At 52.5% G+C, this 17,325-nt stretch overlaps 1 protein-coding gene across 1 annotated transcript; it reads left to right on the top strand.

Annotated features, from left to right (window-relative positions):
- Positions 1–7,261: 7,261 nt before the first annotated feature.
- Positions 7,262–9,506, top strand: LOC100907037 (solute carrier organic anion transporter family member 4A1-like). The gene has a single exon (XM_003745867.2). The coding sequence runs from the start codon at positions 7,262–7,264 to the stop codon at positions 9,296–9,298; it is 2,037 nt and encodes a 678-aa protein (XP_003745915.1). The 3' UTR covers positions 9,299–9,506.
- Positions 9,507–17,325: the final 7,819 nt, after the last annotated feature.

Raw genomic sequence — 17,325 nt, 5'->3', positions numbered from 1 at the left:
TGACACATTCATAACAGCGTAGCGTCGCAGGAGCCCGTCGAAGAGCCGCGGATTGTTCGATTGATTGCTTGCGGTGAACGCGAGACGTCGTGTTTGCAGGAGCTGAATAGCTTGTATCGATCAGACAACTTCCGGTACGCTTCATTCTCAGCGAGCTACTCGGAGAATCACTTGATTCACTCGCAGTGACCTTGAGATAGGCGACAAGTTCGACGGCCTCGCTGAAAACGTGCGGTCCACGCCCTGCGCTCAAGCTGGTTCGGATCAGCCTTCCCCCAAAGAATCTCCGATTTTACTTCGTTTCGTGCGTCCGTCGCGCCTCGACCAGAGGTGAAATTTCCCACGGGTGTTGTGAGCACCCAGCCTCATGGGACGACGATCTATAGACATATTCTCTCGGGAGTTCCCGCCTGTATTTTTCCGGACCTCGAGGGAGAATCTGCGACGTGAGCGACGGCTTCGGTTTCAGGGCTCTTGGAACCGTCAGCTCTGCGACAGACCTAACATTGAGTCGACATTTCCATTGGGTTCATTGGGTTTTCCACGGGCATCCCCTCCATCAGCGAAAGACCTCATCTGACGCAGCTTAGGCAACAGCGTGGATTCCGGACAGCCCTCTCTGCTAGGACTCGGAATCGTGTCGATCCTGAATCCGCTCTTCGTGATGTCCTCCGTTAGGCATGGCGACCTTGAGTGCCTCTCGCCGCGTGGCAACGTCATGAAGCTCTTCAAAGTCTCTTTGTCGATGACTGAGACGGAGTGTGTTGCTTGCGAACTGATGCAGCCAACCGTCGCCGCAGCTTCCGTCTACAGCAACACTGACTCGGATGCAATGATGTCAGAATGATCTAAACTCTTCGCGGTTTCGAGAGTGTTGATACAACGCAGTCGACAGGAAGATACACGGCCCCGGCACTCGTCGACTGACCTAGGTTCTCCTCGCGCCAATACGAATCAACTGTCGTACCTCTAGGCAAGATTCCGGGGATTCCTTAATTCATTATTATTCGTGAATCCTGAGAGGAACTACTCCGAGCCCCCACCACACCAATCAAAAGAGCTGCTTAGGGCTGGACACCGCCCCAGTTTTGATAATAAGTGGTCTCTGATGACTTCCCTGCTCCTCCAAGTACCTATCGGAGACTGCATGTCAGTATGGTCGGTCGATTGGCGACACATGCGACACGCGGGCATCCGTTCCTCGCAGGTTCCAAAATCCGTGACCGGGGCCATCGAAGCAAACCTGTGGAGGGGGACAGAACATCGCGGGAAACAGGACGAGAGCAAGTGAGTCGGCGTGATTGCAAAGCGAGGCTCGTTCGGAGTTGATTCAACCATTGCTAGAGTCCTTTGTCCCCTGTCACGGCGGAATCATCGTCATCGATCCGAGTGGTACCTACGCACACAATGACATCCGTGGGCTACTTTCTTAGGCAGCGCAAACAACATGGATCCGAGCGCTCACCGAGCGGGTACAATTTCGACCGTCGATCTGAAGTCGGTATCTCCCGAAGACTTTCCGTTGCCATAGAGGACGTTTGCCAGTCGATGAGCGCTTCGGGGACACCAGACTCAGCTTGACAATGACTTCAAAGACGGGAAACTAGTTATTGTTCTCTATCGGCATCCCGATCCAATGTTTGCTTGCGGGCTGTCTCTCTTCTAACGCGGCTCGACTTGCTGCTGCTGCCGCCAAAACGCGCGCATTTCTAACTTGTTTCCAAACATCCAACAAAGTCCCCGAAAGCACACAGGCTCCATTGAACTGGAAAACACTCGAAACTCACAAATTCGTAGTCCGCTTTCCCTTGGGCTTCAGGTCGGGTCAACAACGTGAAAGTTTTCAGTCCTCAAACAAGCCTACCAGACTCGGGAGCGGATTTTCGGTTTCGAATTCGTTATTTCTGTGCGTCAAACGATAGCGGGATTTCCTACTGTACAGTCTATGAATAGATCGGCAACCGGGCGATCCGTGCTAAATTCGTTTAGAATATCTGGTTTGGATTGGGAGACGCTGTCGCAAGCCGCGCGTCATCGCTGTTGACCCACGATTTCGGCTGCGTCAGCTCTTACGCCGTACCGTTATGACCACCACATCTACGACATTCTACGAACACTGTTTAGAAGTGGCAAACGATCGTGAAGCAGTGGCCGTAGGGCGTGTACCCGCGGTTGTTAGGGCCAATTTCCTTATTGCCTTTACATAACACTGTTTGTAGCAACGACGCCACCGACGTCGACGACGGTTCCTGCCAATGTCAGTCTGTCGACGGCGTCGCCGTGCCCGACCGAAGACCGAAAGCCTCACATGGGAAGCTTTTTCATCGAATCGTTGGAGTGAATCGCCGAATGAATTAACGGCGATCTCTTTGTGCCATCGTCCACACTTCGTTAGTTGCCTAGAGCATTATTCGAGCTCCGTTGAATCCAGCGAGAGAACTTCCAAATAAAGTCAAAACAAGGTCTGCGACCGTTGCATAACTATATCATTGTCGCCGACAGTGTCGTCGACGCCGCAACCGCCACCTACACAAGCGCCCCAAGCTGAGAGTGTCAATCAAATCTGAGTGAGAGAGCGTCAGAAGATGACTCGCGGCTGTTTCGGTGGACTGCCGCAGCGGAGAAACATCGAATGAGAAAAAGTTCTGGGATACGTTCCGGGGGAGAAAACCGCACGGCATGAAACTGTGGTGACGAGGCGGGTGTCAAGGCGTACGGCGGGGAATTCCACTTGCTGCTGTACGGATCCCAGCTCTAGGGAAGGTACCTGGGGGGGATTCCTCCCGGAAAAGTCAAGACATTGATCGAGTAGATTACGAGTCTCGGATCGACGAAATTCATCGGTGTTCACGCCAGCTCAGAATCTGCTCATCGACGAAAATCCGTCCGGTCCCTGAGTTTTTCCGATTAGTCGCGAGGAAATGGCTCGAACTTCTGCCGCGCTCTTGATCGGAGCGTCTGATGATGATTCTTCTCCCGAATAGAGATCACTCAAAGTCAAGGTTTTGATGCCGCTCCACGATCCGGCAAGTGCGGTGTTGCGATGACACATAAGCTGAGTGATCCGTAAGTGCCCTCCGCTCGAGTCCGCTTCAAAGCGAATGGTAACAGTTGTAGCGGAATTCTCCTGAAGAGCCCTGGATATATCGAAGGTGTTATGCGATATGTCGCGTACATCGTCTTCGATGTCCCGACCATACCACAACAAACTTTCGAAGCCCATTCTCGCCTAATGGTCTGTCGCACGCTTTTCGGCCGGTCTAGCAAGCAGACTTTTTGCGAAATCTAAATCAATGATAATTTAGGCGACTAATGTCGCACGATGCTTTACGACCAACCGTTTCGCCTGGAGCTGGAACTCTGCCCCGTAATCGTTTTTCACATTTATGATACCGTGAAAGATGAGGTCAAGGGAAGACCTTGAATTCTACCCGACCCCAGCTAACGATCGTGGTCAGCGGTCGAGCCAAAGAAGCGCCTGCGCAGATTGATTTCGGAGACTTTAAGTGCGTCACAAAATTAGGGAACATCGAGATCGCCTCTGTGGAAAGGGCGAAACTCGTGGTCTGATACCTCGAAACGCTCTGGGGATGTTCAAGCTTGGAAAAAAAGAGTTTCCGCCCATTGTCTGTTTCTTCTCGGTTTTTTCGACTCTAGCTGTTGGACTAGCATAGTCGTTCTGGAAGCGGTAGTTCTGAAGAGATAGACTCGCGCAGCCGGAACAATGCAGTTGAATTTCTGATAGAATAAACGATTGAGAAGAGAGAGGCACGGGATCGCCGAAGAGTTAGCTTCCACAGAATGCTATGTGGCGACGATCACGCAACCGGATCTTGCGTTGTGGTCGCCGTAGATAATTTCATCACGCAACATTTTATGTGTGGATGAAACATCGATACACGACAATCAGTCAGTCTGCACTCCGGACAGCCGACGTCGTGTGCTGCTCTTGGTCAACGAATCGGAACCGCATAGATCGTCTGGCACTCGACTGGGTCCAAATTATCTCGAGGGTCCCCGTCCTCGGAGGACGCTCTCCGCTGGGACGGATCGAGTCGAATTTATCGGTTGGACTAATTGTATTGATCGGCAGCGGATAATCATGGTCATGGCTAAGGCTCTGTGTCTGCAAGCAGGACATGCCGCTCCGGGGAACTCTTGCGAAGGTTGGACTCACGTCGATTCTCTTTTTGCTTGAGCCGGCAAGCGTGGCAAGCTCTCTCGCAGAAGACTTTCTTCTGAAGACCTTTCGGCATTGTAGTTGCGGCTCCGGCAGACGGCACAGTCATCCACCCGCCGCCTCTGTCTGACCGACAACCAGCCAGCCAGCCCGCTCGGTCGTTCGTTCGGCAACTTGCTGCCGGCTTCTGGAAGCACGACCGAGCCGCCAGTCAAGCGACCGCCGTCTACCCGAAGTCGGCTGTCTGAAGCTGCGGAAGAACTTTCTGAAGTTCAACCACTTCTTCGACGCACGGCGAAAATTTGCGACTCGACGCTCGGTGATGTGGAAGCGGAACTTGGACTAACTCACTATCGGAAGACTGGCTCAGGAGCTATACAAGTTGGCATCCTGTCGAAAGTCCTGATCTTTGCGGCGACCTCCTCCCTCGCCGTCCCTTGCCGGAGCCTTGCCAAGGCCAAGGCCACCTGGCCGGATTACATTTTCACAACTACTGGTCCCCCTGCGCCCGCTCATTCGCCGACCGGAGTCGAGGTGAGGCAATCGAAAGATCGGCTCCGGGCTATAGATTTCACAATTAGCGCGATCGGAGGGTAAAGAGCCCGTCGTGAGGTTCGTGGGTGATCACAGGAATGAACGTGGCTCGATTTGGATGTGAGTTCGGTTGAAACCAATCAACGAGGACGTGTGCCTCCTTCTGGATTAAGCGGATCGAAGCAAATGAAACCACGGAATATCAAGTGTGTGGCGTGTTCAGTTAGCGGTGTCCTCTCGCTGTTCATCGACCCGATTTATGCATGAGGCCTGAGCTGTTGAAATCTTCACTCGTTTAGACTGCACACATCGGAGCCGAATGAAAAGTAATTCATACCTCTCGTGTAGCGGTAGGAGTTGTTAGCACAGTAGCCTCCGGGCACGTCCGGCAAGTGTGACGACATAAAAATGACCATATCGATCAGACAGAGTCGCGAGCGCTTGACTCCGGCGATTCGCAGTGTGTAGCTATCCGTTTACTCTGAGGGTCCCCACCCCTACACTCTGCTGCCCGGATTGCGATTCCTGACCCAGAATGTGTCGGAAGGATACCACATGGAAAGCGCTGGATGGAGCCGAGGGGACAGTTTCCCTCGGTGGGGTTTCCTGTGAAGAGTCTAGAACCAAGGGACTTCGGGCATATGTACGTTCGCATATGCGCGGATCAGGCGTTCCATTGGTCCAATCATAGGCTCTTCGAGTGTGCCGGCAGCTTAGGACAGGAAAACACTCATTGAGGCGTCCCGGCTGTTTCCTGGATCCCTCGCATTCCAACACAATAAGGAATCCGCCACCGCAGACCGAAATGACCGTCGACTGACGAAGCCTTCCACGGCCAGTTTCACAAGCGTAGATTACGAGGCGCGTTGTGGCTTTTCTGGTGAATCGATCGCAGTCAGGGAATCCCGGAGGCAAAATCAAATTCAGTACCCGGATATCGCTTGCTCGACCGTTCTGGAATTAGTCGGTGGTGGTGCGCCCATTGCCTCCACGTTTTAGGGAATGACAACCGCGGCTCGATTCTGGTTTGAGTATTTTACTTCGCGTGTGCTCGGTCGCTTGGAACGTCGTTCTAATTCGCTTTAGTGCGCAATACTGTTCGTTTAAAGAATCTTCGGCGGCTATAGTTCCGTACGATGGAGGCTTCACCGTCGACGCCGGCTCGAAAATCCCGAGCGTCGACAGTGTCTCAGCCTACAGCGGGAGTCGAACGCGAAGACCGGTATGAGTCCCTGTCGACCGATATTCCAGAATCCCACGTAGAAACAGCGCAGGGCCGCGGCTAGTTGACTTTGCGAACGAACTAGCAGCTTGCGTTACATTTCATTGAAGCTGGCCTCGACTTCAATCTTTCGCTTCATCAAGCAACACATCAACAGGCGCTGGAATCGACTTGAACCGAACAATGCTCCTTTTAGCAGCAACAGCCCCGACAACAGCCGTGGCCGCCTCTCTTGCAGACGGCCGCACCAGTAGCGGACCCGGGGTCTTAGCTCTAATGAAGAAAGAGATCGTTAGATCTCTCAGCCATATGTGTCCCTCACGCAATCTCATATAGGAGGACACGTACGTCAGAGGCTATATCTCCCCTTTCGCGGGAGTCTTATCCCTCAATCAGGAACGAATTGCGAGATCATTCTCTCAAATGACCGACGGACGACGTACATCCGCGAGGGACGAAACGAGAGTCGGATTGGCAATCTGCGTAATGTTTGAGCTAATAATAACCCAGGAAAAACATTTTCAATCGTCACGATCAGTGTCCGCGTTATTTTCAGGCTCTGAATGGTCGTCGTCGGCGCGCTTGAGCGTCAGCAGGCTGTGGATACCGCCCCGGAGCTGAGACGATGCGCCGATACAGAGCACTTGACTCACTCTCGGAGTTGATACCGCTGACTCGCAAGGGGCTCGTCGTTTCGGAATAAAGGTTCGTCTTGTGGATGTGAGGAGTGAGCGCGCGCAAACTCTATCTATTGGTAGCGAATGGAATTGAGCATCACGATTTGGAGCTTCAAGAGTTCATCTGAGCTTCAGACTGTCTCCCTCACCCCTCAACCATCACAAAAGTGATGGAATCGAAAAATGAGGTAGAGCATGCGAATTGGGAAAAATTCTCCAAGTTTTGGGACAGCCGCTCCCAAGCCAGCTATCGGGCAAATTCCTTCCCCGATTCAACTAAATTAATTTTTGTTTTTTTCAATCCTTTTTCCAATCGATCTTCAGTTACTCCCCTCCAAGCCTCCCAGCATGGTCCAACGCTATTATTCCGATTCTCGCGCGAACTCGCTGGCAGGAGATCCCCCCATTTATTATTGTTCCTCCTGATTGGGATTTTTCCATGATTATTGTTTTCTCCCTTTCAGATCTCCGTCTCCGACTCGAAACGCTGAGGTGCGACGTCCGTCGTCCGGAAGAGAAGTGATGCTCATCACCTGACCTGTTCGCGTTGGATCCGTTGCATCTTCCACACGAGTCGAACCCCGTTGTCGTCGTCGACGTCGTCGTTAGCGGCAACGTCTTCCTGTCGCCGACGGGTTCGTTCGTACCATGAATGGCGACACTACCGGGAATAATGGCTCTGCTGAAGAAGTCAAGGACTCGAGCTTCTCCGCGTTCGGACTCTCGCTACGGAAGTTCGGCCTGCGCTCGGGTCGTAGAGCGACGATCACGTCCTTGGGCGAACAGGATGAGACCTGCGGCCTGTTCGGCTGGAAGCCGCGTTGTCTTCAGCGATTTCGCACCGTAGAATGGTTCCTGTTCTTCTTCTGCAGCATGGGCTACATCCAGGGCTTCATCAACAACGGCATCACAACTTCGGTTTCAGCGCACATCGAGCGCCGCTTCGAGCTCAAATCGGTGGATATTGGACTAGTGTACGCAGGGTACAACATAGCTTCATTTGCATGTATCACTCCAGTGAGTTATCTCTTGGCCGAGAGTCACCGGCCGAGGGTGTTGGCTCTGGGAGGAGTTATCAACACGATCTCGTACTTTCTGTTTACTGTGCCCCATTGGATTGCTCCGGCCCACGAAATCGGAGCTTCTAGCCATTCTCTACTGACCTGCGGCTATGAGTCGTCAACATGCCGGCAGAGCGAGACGAACCTCGAAAATTACAAATGGATATTCATTCTTGCCAACATTCTACACGGAATGGGCTCGTCGCCGTTCTATACGATCGGCGTCGCCTATCTCGACGACAATAGCCCCGCCGAACGCGCGGGGCTCTACATCGCGACGTTTTACGCCACAGCGATTCTGGGTCCGGCTTGCGGAGTAATGCTGGGAGGATACTTTTCGTCGCTGCCAGAAAACCTCAAAGATATCAGCAGCTTCTCGACGGGTGTACTCGCCAGGAGTGAGACCTGGGTCGGCAACTGGTGGATCGGTTACCTCGTTTCCGGATTCATCTGCGCCTCGCTCACGATTCCCATGGCGTTCTTTCCCAAGGTCATCGAGCCGAGTAAAGCGACCTTGCAGGATTCGCCTACGAGCGGGGAGAAGCAGGACGTCCCGGAGAAAACCTTCCTTCAGTACATGAAGTTCCTGCTGACGAACCCCATTTTCATTACACTTTCGCTCGCCGCCGCCAGCGAAACGTTCGTGGCCACGGGATACTTGAGTTTCGGTGTGAAATTGTTCATGACTCTGTTCGGTATGACAGGACACAGTGCCGCAGCCGTGCTCGGCGTGGTCGCTGTACCGAGTGCTTTCGGAGGGACGATACTCGGCGGTTACTTGACGCGTAAAATCAATGCGCGACCCGCCGTTGTGATTCGCATTTGCACGTTAATCGCGTGCGTCCCGTTCATAGCAACGTTCGCCTTCCGAAATTCCTGTCCGCCTCGCGAGTACATGATGCAAGGCGGCCCGAGGCCTCTGTACGCCAACTTCTCCGACAGCGACCTCTTGATGCAGTGCAGTTCGGCGTGCAGGTGCACCAAGAACACATTCGAGCCCACTTGCGGGTCGGATAGTTTCAACTATTATTCGCCTTGTCACGCAGGCTGTCGAGAATCAACGATGACTCCGGAGGGTCACGTAGTCTACTCGGACTGCCGTTGTATGAGCAACCATACGACGGGCAATCTGGACGGCATTCAATTAGAGCCCGGCCAGGCTCTGAAGCGGCCCTGCGAGCCCAAATCTTGTTCCGTGCTGTACATATTCTGCATTGCGGTGTTCGTGTATTTATTTTTTATATTTCTCGTAGCTACGCCGTCCTTACTGGCGATGATGAAATCGGTCCCCGAGGACTCGAAGACGCTGGCGTTGGGCATCAACTATGTCTCGTTACGATTGTTCGGAACGATTCCGGGCCCGTTGTTATTCGGTAAGGTGGTAGATTCAAGCTGTGTACTATTCAAGGACAAACCGTGCGACAGTTCAGGCGCCACCGGCAATTGTGTGATATATGAGAACGCGCGACTCGCCACGAACGTATTCAACCTCATGATCATTGTGAAGACTTTCGCGTTGGCGTTCTTCGTGTTGGCGTGCGTGGTCTCGAAAAATTCCTCGCAGACGGCTCCGGCAGAAGATCACCTCACTCCCATGAAGATGCCGACCGAAGAGAAGGTCTGATGTTTTCTTGCTTGTTAGTTTTCGTGAGTCATTCATGGAAAAGTGTCTTCAACGAGAGCCCGATTGAAAGTACCCCAGTGATAGGCGTCGTCGTTTCCCGATCGTTTTTTGGTGACAATGAGAGAATACTGCAAACTGAGACGCATGAAGACAAATCAACCGAAAAGTCAGAATAAAGTGAAAGTAGGCGGTATTTTTACAGCAGAAACGGATCGTTTCTACCTGAACGAGGGAGTACTCATTTCTTCGCTCGGAGCTGTCTCCGTGCCCGTCAGTTATTGGCGTTCGCTTTCTGGGGTTTGGACGAGAGCGGCACGCAGACAGATAAACAAGCGAGCTACAGATTGATTCGATGATTGTTTGAGAATATCCAGAAACAGACGAGCTACCATTGTGCGGCCACTGCTATTGCTGCTTCTTCTTCTTCTGCTTCTTCTGCTTTTTCTGATCTTGGTCGCGGTTGTTGTCTCGGTAATACGCGGCAAGATACGGACGGCATCCGAACGATGATTTCCCGCTGACGCGTCTCCCAAGGCTGTTGACTGGTTGCGATTCGTTTTTCTCCGCTTATTCGCTTGGTCGTCATCGAGGACGAAGCTGTACTTTAAGCCAAGTTCCACAATACACCAGGATTGCGTAGGTTGCGATTGCTTCCTCCTGTTTGGTTCTGAGGTATCCATTTCGGAAACTCGTTTCGCCATTCCCGCAACGTGGAAGCTTCCATTCACAGTAATCAATACTCTCTTCCTCAGGGAGGCGGAGAAAAGTATCGTCCTGGGCGGCTTAGGTAGAAATTTTGAACTCCCTCAGTAATAATGTAGCTCACCAGTATTTGCACGAGTAGCGGCCTTGTCCGTGTATGAGAGAGAAGCTCCTCGGCTCCAGCATTCTGTTGATACGCCGAGTACTGTTTCCTCACAATCGAATGGAAAGAAGCCGATCAACGTAAAATTACGGGGCTTTCAGAAAAAGCGAAAACCGCTTCGTCTCGCAGCCAGAACGATCTTCCAAGACCATTCAGTGGAGCAGAAATCGACCGCGGTATCTCTGGGCTTCCGTACTTTTCATTACCGAACGCGATGGGTTCTCTCAACGCCTACGATTTTCTGCTGGACGCTCGCGGCGGTCACCTTGGAGATGACGAAAAGCTCCTCCATTCGGGGATGCTGTCTTTCTACCAGCATTCCTTAATCCATTCCGTCAGCGAAAGAAGTCTCGCGATGGATTGTGATCGTCTGGAGCTCCTCTAGGCTCGCTGACTTCCGGTGGAATATCGCCGAACCCTCCTGAGACCGAGAGGATCAGGGACATAAAGATCGTTTAATAAGGCGTGCTGCGACCAGTGGTACGCTCTCTGAGTGGACTTCCCGGCCGCATGCCCAAGGCCGCTTCATTCAGGCGGAGAGCGGTGACACATGACACCTCCGTCATGGTCCTTGGTACAACGAGCGCGCGGCGGATGGAATACTGATCTGTTGAGCGAATAATCGACCGTTCACTATCCAAGCAAACTGTTCCAGAAATTACGCAGAGTGTATACTCTCGGCGATTGGGCCGATTGCGAGACGAGCGAGACATTGAATTCGCAATGGAAGTTCTGGAAAGACATAATTTTGATCGAAACCTCTGCGGGGGGAGGGGGCGGGATACGTCTGAACTGGACCCCGCGGAACTCTTATTCGTCTTCCGCGTTCCGAAGAGAAGAATCAGAATTCCGGAGAATTTCTCGATCCGGGAGGAAAATGCTGCACGAAACGTGGCCGCCGGGTCAGGGCTCCCTGCCTCCGCTGCCAGAAGACTAACCTGCTGCTATACTGGTAAGAATGAATAGGGAACTAGCGTGCCGGATGAATTCGGTAGCGGCATGAATAATTTAATCCGCACGTAATTGCGTCTGGTTCAAAAATTCATGTTGAGAGAGGACAGAATACGCTTCTCTGTCTGACGTCCCCGAAGCCGGAGGTGATAAACGAGCGTGTCCCGCGGCGAGATGGGAAATTCCCTAGGCAACTCCGAGGCTCGGAGACCTCCCGCCCTCCCATGGTGATTCTTGAGAGCTCTCCCGCGAATTCCAGTCGTCGCTGATCTCGGTCGGCCTTCCGCGTGAGATCCGCCTCGACAATGGGGAGAAGAGGGAACTGCCGGGAGTAATCGCTGCCCCCCTGATCATGGCGGGTTTGATGGGCGGGGGCCTACCATTTGTGGCGAGCTCGGCTCCGTTTCAGGAATCCACGATATGTCGTGCTCTGGTAGACCAGTGATACGCGCTCGGGGCTTATTCCCGGGAAGCATCAACGCAGCATCGGGAGCGTGATGAAGCCTTACAACCAGAAGAACTCCCCGAAGCTCGAAGCTTTGAAAAAACGCTTGAGTACTAGAGATTGTTTGCGCAGAGGATTCGCTATCGAGGGGCATCCAGACGGTCTGAGCGGAGGAGGAGGAAGTCATCGGCTGAGGCTGGTCGCGAGTAGCTGCTCCTCACACCTCGGGAGGTAAGACCGTCGCGTCTTCCAGACGTTTCCCAGAGGAACGTTTCTCGCTAGATATCTTGTAGAACAGAATTCGTAGCGAACAGATGTTAAGAATTCCGACAGGGTAGTCTCCTCATAGAGGTTCTGGTAAAATAAATTAGCCTCAAGATAAGAGGAACCCCGGTGCCCGGCCTGGTTTCCCAGCCTTCCTCCATTGGCGGGGGAGCGCAACGAGCCCGGTCGAAACTTTTGGGAGCGTTCGAATTCGGGGCACGGCACGCAATCGGTCGGAGAACTCGATGTCCACCAGGTGGGACCTGACGTTCCTACCGATCTTACTCTTTTAAGAAAACAAGATCGCTACGATACAGATCGAGCCTTCGTTCTTGCTGAGCTGCTGAGCGCCTCCAACACTTATCGTAATTACCTGGATTGGATGTTTTTGCACCATCTGCCTCCCTCTCCGACGTTGACGTGTCTGGAATACGGACACGACTCGATGGCCTGAAAACATTCGTGGGAACCCTCTATAATGCTTCTCATCCTTGCTTATGCCTTGGCAACACTGATGCCGCATCAGTCTTATGCCTCGGTATACAAGAGTCGGGGGAGTTTCTGAGCGATTCCATTCGGTCGGAGGAACAAATTATTGTGAGACTACTCTCAGGCTTTGCATGCGCTTCCCTCTTCATTTTCGTATTACTCCTCTCTCTGAGCGTTCTCCGAGAACCAGCCGAATTCATTGTCCAGATTTTTCGGAGCTCTTCCGCCGTTACGCACACCGCATTGGGGCTCCAACAGCATGAGCGTCTACGACGGGGCGAATTTCCCGACTGAGAGTCGGACCTGGCACCGTACACATGTCTCTTCTAGAATCGACTCGTGGGACAGAACGAGTAAAGACCTCGTGTCGGAAAGACACGGAAGAGCACGCGGATCGTTCCGCGGGCTCGAAGTCTCCCCAGACCGGCGTTTCGTGGGAGCGAGAAGTGTGTCACGAATGTCATAAATTACAGGTCTCTACCATTCGGCTTGATTTCTGTTCTTGTTTCCGATCGAGAGATGCGACCACGGAGGTATTCGTACTCGATCCGACCTTGACATGAGTCGGAATCTGATCCTGATCACTACGCCAACATCGACCATCTCGAGAAGTGAACTACTAGGGGTATTATATCGGATTAGAAATTCCCTCGCGATTCACTCAAAAATCATGCATACGATCGATGGAACGGATCTGTATGGAATCCCGATTCCCGAGTTTGGATAAAGGTGGACCTAGGACGATCCCCGAGTCTCCCTCGAAGTCCTTGAAAGGCGATGGTCATGAATTCTTCACGAGGTCCCATTACCATGAAGAGCGTACGCTTGGAAGAATATACGCTCAGCTCGGAGCCTCTGAGCACCGCTTTGAATTTCTCTAACGTCTGCGTTCGCAACGGCTGCGACTCAACGGAACTGCTCCGAAAAATCCGGAGCCGCGGGCGACGGGTGTAGGCTTCCGACCGTGTGTCGGTCGCTGGATCTACTCGATCATTCCACCGACTGACTTTCAATGCACCGGGATTCACAAGTTGTACAGCAGTCGAGCAATTAGCGTTGAAGGACAACGCAGCTCCTTGTCGAAAGCAGATCGATGCATAACTTTCCATCTCGCTCCAAGACGTCTATCTATGGCGCGTAATATTTCACGCTGGCACCGCAGGGATTTTGTTCCCGGTCGGTTCGGGGCCCCCATCGTTATGCCCGTGATGAAAGATGTGGCGAGCCGGTTGGGTGTACCGTGAATTTTCCTGTGGACGGGCAAACTCTGATAGAGGGGCAGTCTCCACTAGACGGGAAATATTAAGGGTGCGGCTTCAAGTAACCGAGACGCGAAGAATGGAGATTTCTCTCGTGGCTCTTTTTGTGAGTATTCGATGTGCTGAAGGTAGCTATATGATGGCTTCAATATAGTATGCTGAGATGGGAGTTCCCTTCGTTGGCGGACGGGAGAACTAAACGGACAGTCTCTGATGATCGGGAAGGTTTCGGATTGTCGAAAAATTGACGGACATGACGTTCTCTCAGAATTTCAACTGTATCCTACATAGGATCAGCGGCTCCCGGATGGGTTTCGGGACGAGCCTTCATGTCGTTTGTGATGAGTCGTTTGTAGAGATAACACGGAACATGGATGGAATCCTTCCGAGAAATTTGGCTCAGGGAAGCTCCCGCCGGCTCCTTCAGCGTGGAGGCGAGCACGTAAGCTAGAGTATGCTTCGAGAGCCTGCCGATGTTGTCCGCTCAGAGGACGTATTTATGCGGCGGCGTCACAAATGTAAGATGTCAGCGACCGGGATGCCAGATTGTCATATTGCCGAGAAAGACCGAATGGCAGAGCCGCCCTCGGGACCAAATCTCAGATTAGGGACAGTATGCGAAATTTCCCGGTCGTCGATACATTGTCCCTGGCTCCGACTAAGAAACCAAGCGATTGATGCAAACATGTTCTGGACGAACCGAAGATGAGGTCTTCTCCTTTGGCAGAAACTTCATACTCTTCGCGGATGATATGTAAATCATCAGACACCTTCATCATGAATCCCATTATTGCACAGCATCCTACGATTTTGATTTGAATTATTGAGATCGATGCACCGCATGAATGAGTCCACGATTCTCCAAGTCGATTATTCCCTGAGACAGGTTTTGTGTCCCCGCGAATTCTGTGCCATCATCATTTCATCAATGAACGGGAACTTGTCGTGTCCAATATGTCGTCTGGGTACGTTGCGTATGATAACAGTTGGGTGCGAAAGATAATCCACAATCCCAAACCATCTCTTATTGCAGAAGTGCGCTCCGCGCCTCCAGACTTCCTCGCCCTTTCCGAAGATTTCCAGGATTGGACGAAGCTCTGGGGCGAACGAAGACGATTTTCCCTCTGTGATTAATATCAATTCATTCCAGGAGGGTCATTCGAAAAGACGAGTTTCCGGAAGCCCCAAAACCTGTGAACGAGAAATCTCTGGGAAATATTCGCAACCCATTCGGCGAACTGACGACGAACGACCGCATTGGGACACATAATAACAAGCCATGAAGGGACTCGAGCCGCACCTGAATGCTCTCCGGTCGGAGCCCGGACTCACACATCTTCCACCAGCGAATTCACCTTCCCCGGGTTACCGATTTTTTCGTGGCCTCCCTTTGCCTCGGAGCTCGGTTGACCGATCCCCTGTATCTCAAGGGGGGGATTCCCAGCGCAGGTCGGAGGGTTCCGGCCATGGGATACCTGGCGAATGTAGAATGCTGGATCACTGGTTTCCTAGGCTTGCTTTAGCGTCCCCTGAGGAGTGAATCAGTGCAAGACTTGTCGACGAGAGTCTGAACTGAGCTTTCGCAATCTAGAGCCCATCGTCTCCAACAATACGAACTCGGAAAGATGCTGGACTTGAGCTATCATCCATCAATCTTTTCCGGATCGTGAAGGGGGACCGATGAAACTTCAAGTTCGGCCGTCCCGGACCGATCATTTTCTACCCATGCCCCGCTACGCCACCCGATGTGGACATTCGCCTTCCCAACCTCGACACCAGATAGCATTGAATGAGCTCGAGACAGCTAACGGTAACATTTTCGATGGGACTCGGGACCTTACATCTCCGGCCGTCGAGTCTCTAAAACGGGGAGCCTCGACGAGACCCTCCCGCTTGGATCCGATCGGGAAGTCCTCCCATCGGGGTTCGCGTACGCCATCCGGTGTTCTCGCTGTATTCAAATCCCGTCGAAGCTTGTGATCTCGAATTTTCACTCCACCAGCGCGTTTCCCTTTCGCTTCAAGCGCTCATTTCTCTTGGAGAGCTCATCTTTGCGGTATATTCTCCCCTGTTCCAAAAGCCTTCCTTCCGAGTTTTCGAGGCTTGGATGTCCGGCGCATTGAAGTGGGATCAATCCAGCATGCTCTGGCTGGTTTGCGGGGAGAAACTTGTCTCAGAATGTCGAACCACCGATCTGAGGGTCATGAAGTTCCTGAAATATGACTTTATCGGGATACCAATCCCGATAGTAGCGAACACCTAATGAGCTATATCAATCAAAGCTTGAGGACACCGACAATTCGACGCTGATCGACATCGGCAAACCGAACGAAAATATTTCAGCGGAAGCCGACTTCGGCCAAAATCAACGAGGCATTACTTCTTCGGAATGCTTCTGACGAACTTTCGTAGGAGAGTCGAGGGTTCGTCGAATGTCCGAGCCGGGCTGGAAAGACGCAGACCGGCTGTAGCGTTCCGCGAGATCGGAATCTCTCGATATTTTTCTGTCCAAAGTATTTCCTCGAATACCAATCCCCTTCTTCATTCCTTGAAACCCGACTAATCGTAAGGACACCGGCGAGTCAAAAATAGATATTCTCGTCTCGTTTCCGGGTGTGTTCATTTTGCGGAATCTCAGAGTGCGGATCCCTCCACGCCTGGTCCCAGGACGACGATGGAGACGATCCATCCCAATTCACGACCGCGGCTGATAATAATACATATCTGCGAAAAATGAGGATATCCGACGGAGACCGCCGATCGGAAAGGAAAATTATCGCCGACTTTCGGCAGAAAGCGTACTTCTTAGCTTCGATACATATTGTACAGGATTTTCCTTCCGAACGCTGCTTCGTAAGACCTCGACTGTAGCGGAGAACTCCACGATAACAATCGCGATCGGTCTCTTCGTATTCCTGCCTGTTTCAAATTTTGCGGAGGCGTTCAAGCGCGTTCAGGAGATATCTCCTACGCAGAGTTTCCAATCTTCTCCGACGGAAATCGACTTCGATCCCATTGCCCTCGGTAGCTTCGAGTTCTTCACTGCCATTCTCAGGTAGTTGCTGGTCTTGTTCTCCGCTGCTTTCTCGCTCCCTTTCCCCATCGTCTGGAGGCTCTTGGCTCCTTTTCTCCAATTCCTGGAAATTCCGGTCATCTGGTGAATCCTAGCCCGGCTCATACCCTCAGAGACGAACAGATAAATCGTGCTCTCCTAATTGCTCTCCGACGTTACCTGAGACCCCTCTTCGCTATAGCTCGGCTCCGTAATCGCTTCCGGAGAGGAATCCCGCACCGTGGGAACGTTTCGCGATTCCTGCGAGCCCTCGTCAGGGCTCACGGTTGTGGAATCGTCGCAATCCGGCTCAAGAACCTCGGCCGCAGTCGGCGGCGGAACAACTGTCGCCTTGTTGGCTGAGCCCTAGAAGTCAGCTGCGAGTTAGCTGAGTCGGAGTAACAGGGCAAAGAGCCGATTCCGCTGAGAGCCGGGGAAAAGCGGAACACGCCAAGAGCTACGTAGTCAACTCACGGAACCACGCTGTAATCCAGCTGCTGCACCTGGGGCCCCAGGTGGAGCTAGACCGAAATGTTGCAGCACCGCGTTCAGGTTGATCACTTGGCCCAAAATTTGGAGCACGGCAGGCACGTTGACGAACGACAGGAGCTGCTTCTTCTTCTCAGCGATAAACCGGAGGTCCCTGGAAAGACGTCGTTGGAGCTATTTTTCCTTGCCGGATAAAAACCTCTGTGTCCCTAC

Source organism: Galendromus occidentalis, unplaced genomic scaffold, assembly GCF_000255335.2.
Source record: "Galendromus occidentalis unplaced genomic scaffold, Mocc_1.1 scf7180000077485, whole genome shotgun sequence".
Taxonomy (NCBI): domain Eukaryota; kingdom Metazoa; phylum Arthropoda; class Arachnida; order Mesostigmata; family Phytoseiidae; genus Galendromus; species Galendromus occidentalis.
Note: the sequence above shows the minus strand (reverse complement) of the source record. Positions and strands in the feature narration are given on the sequence as shown.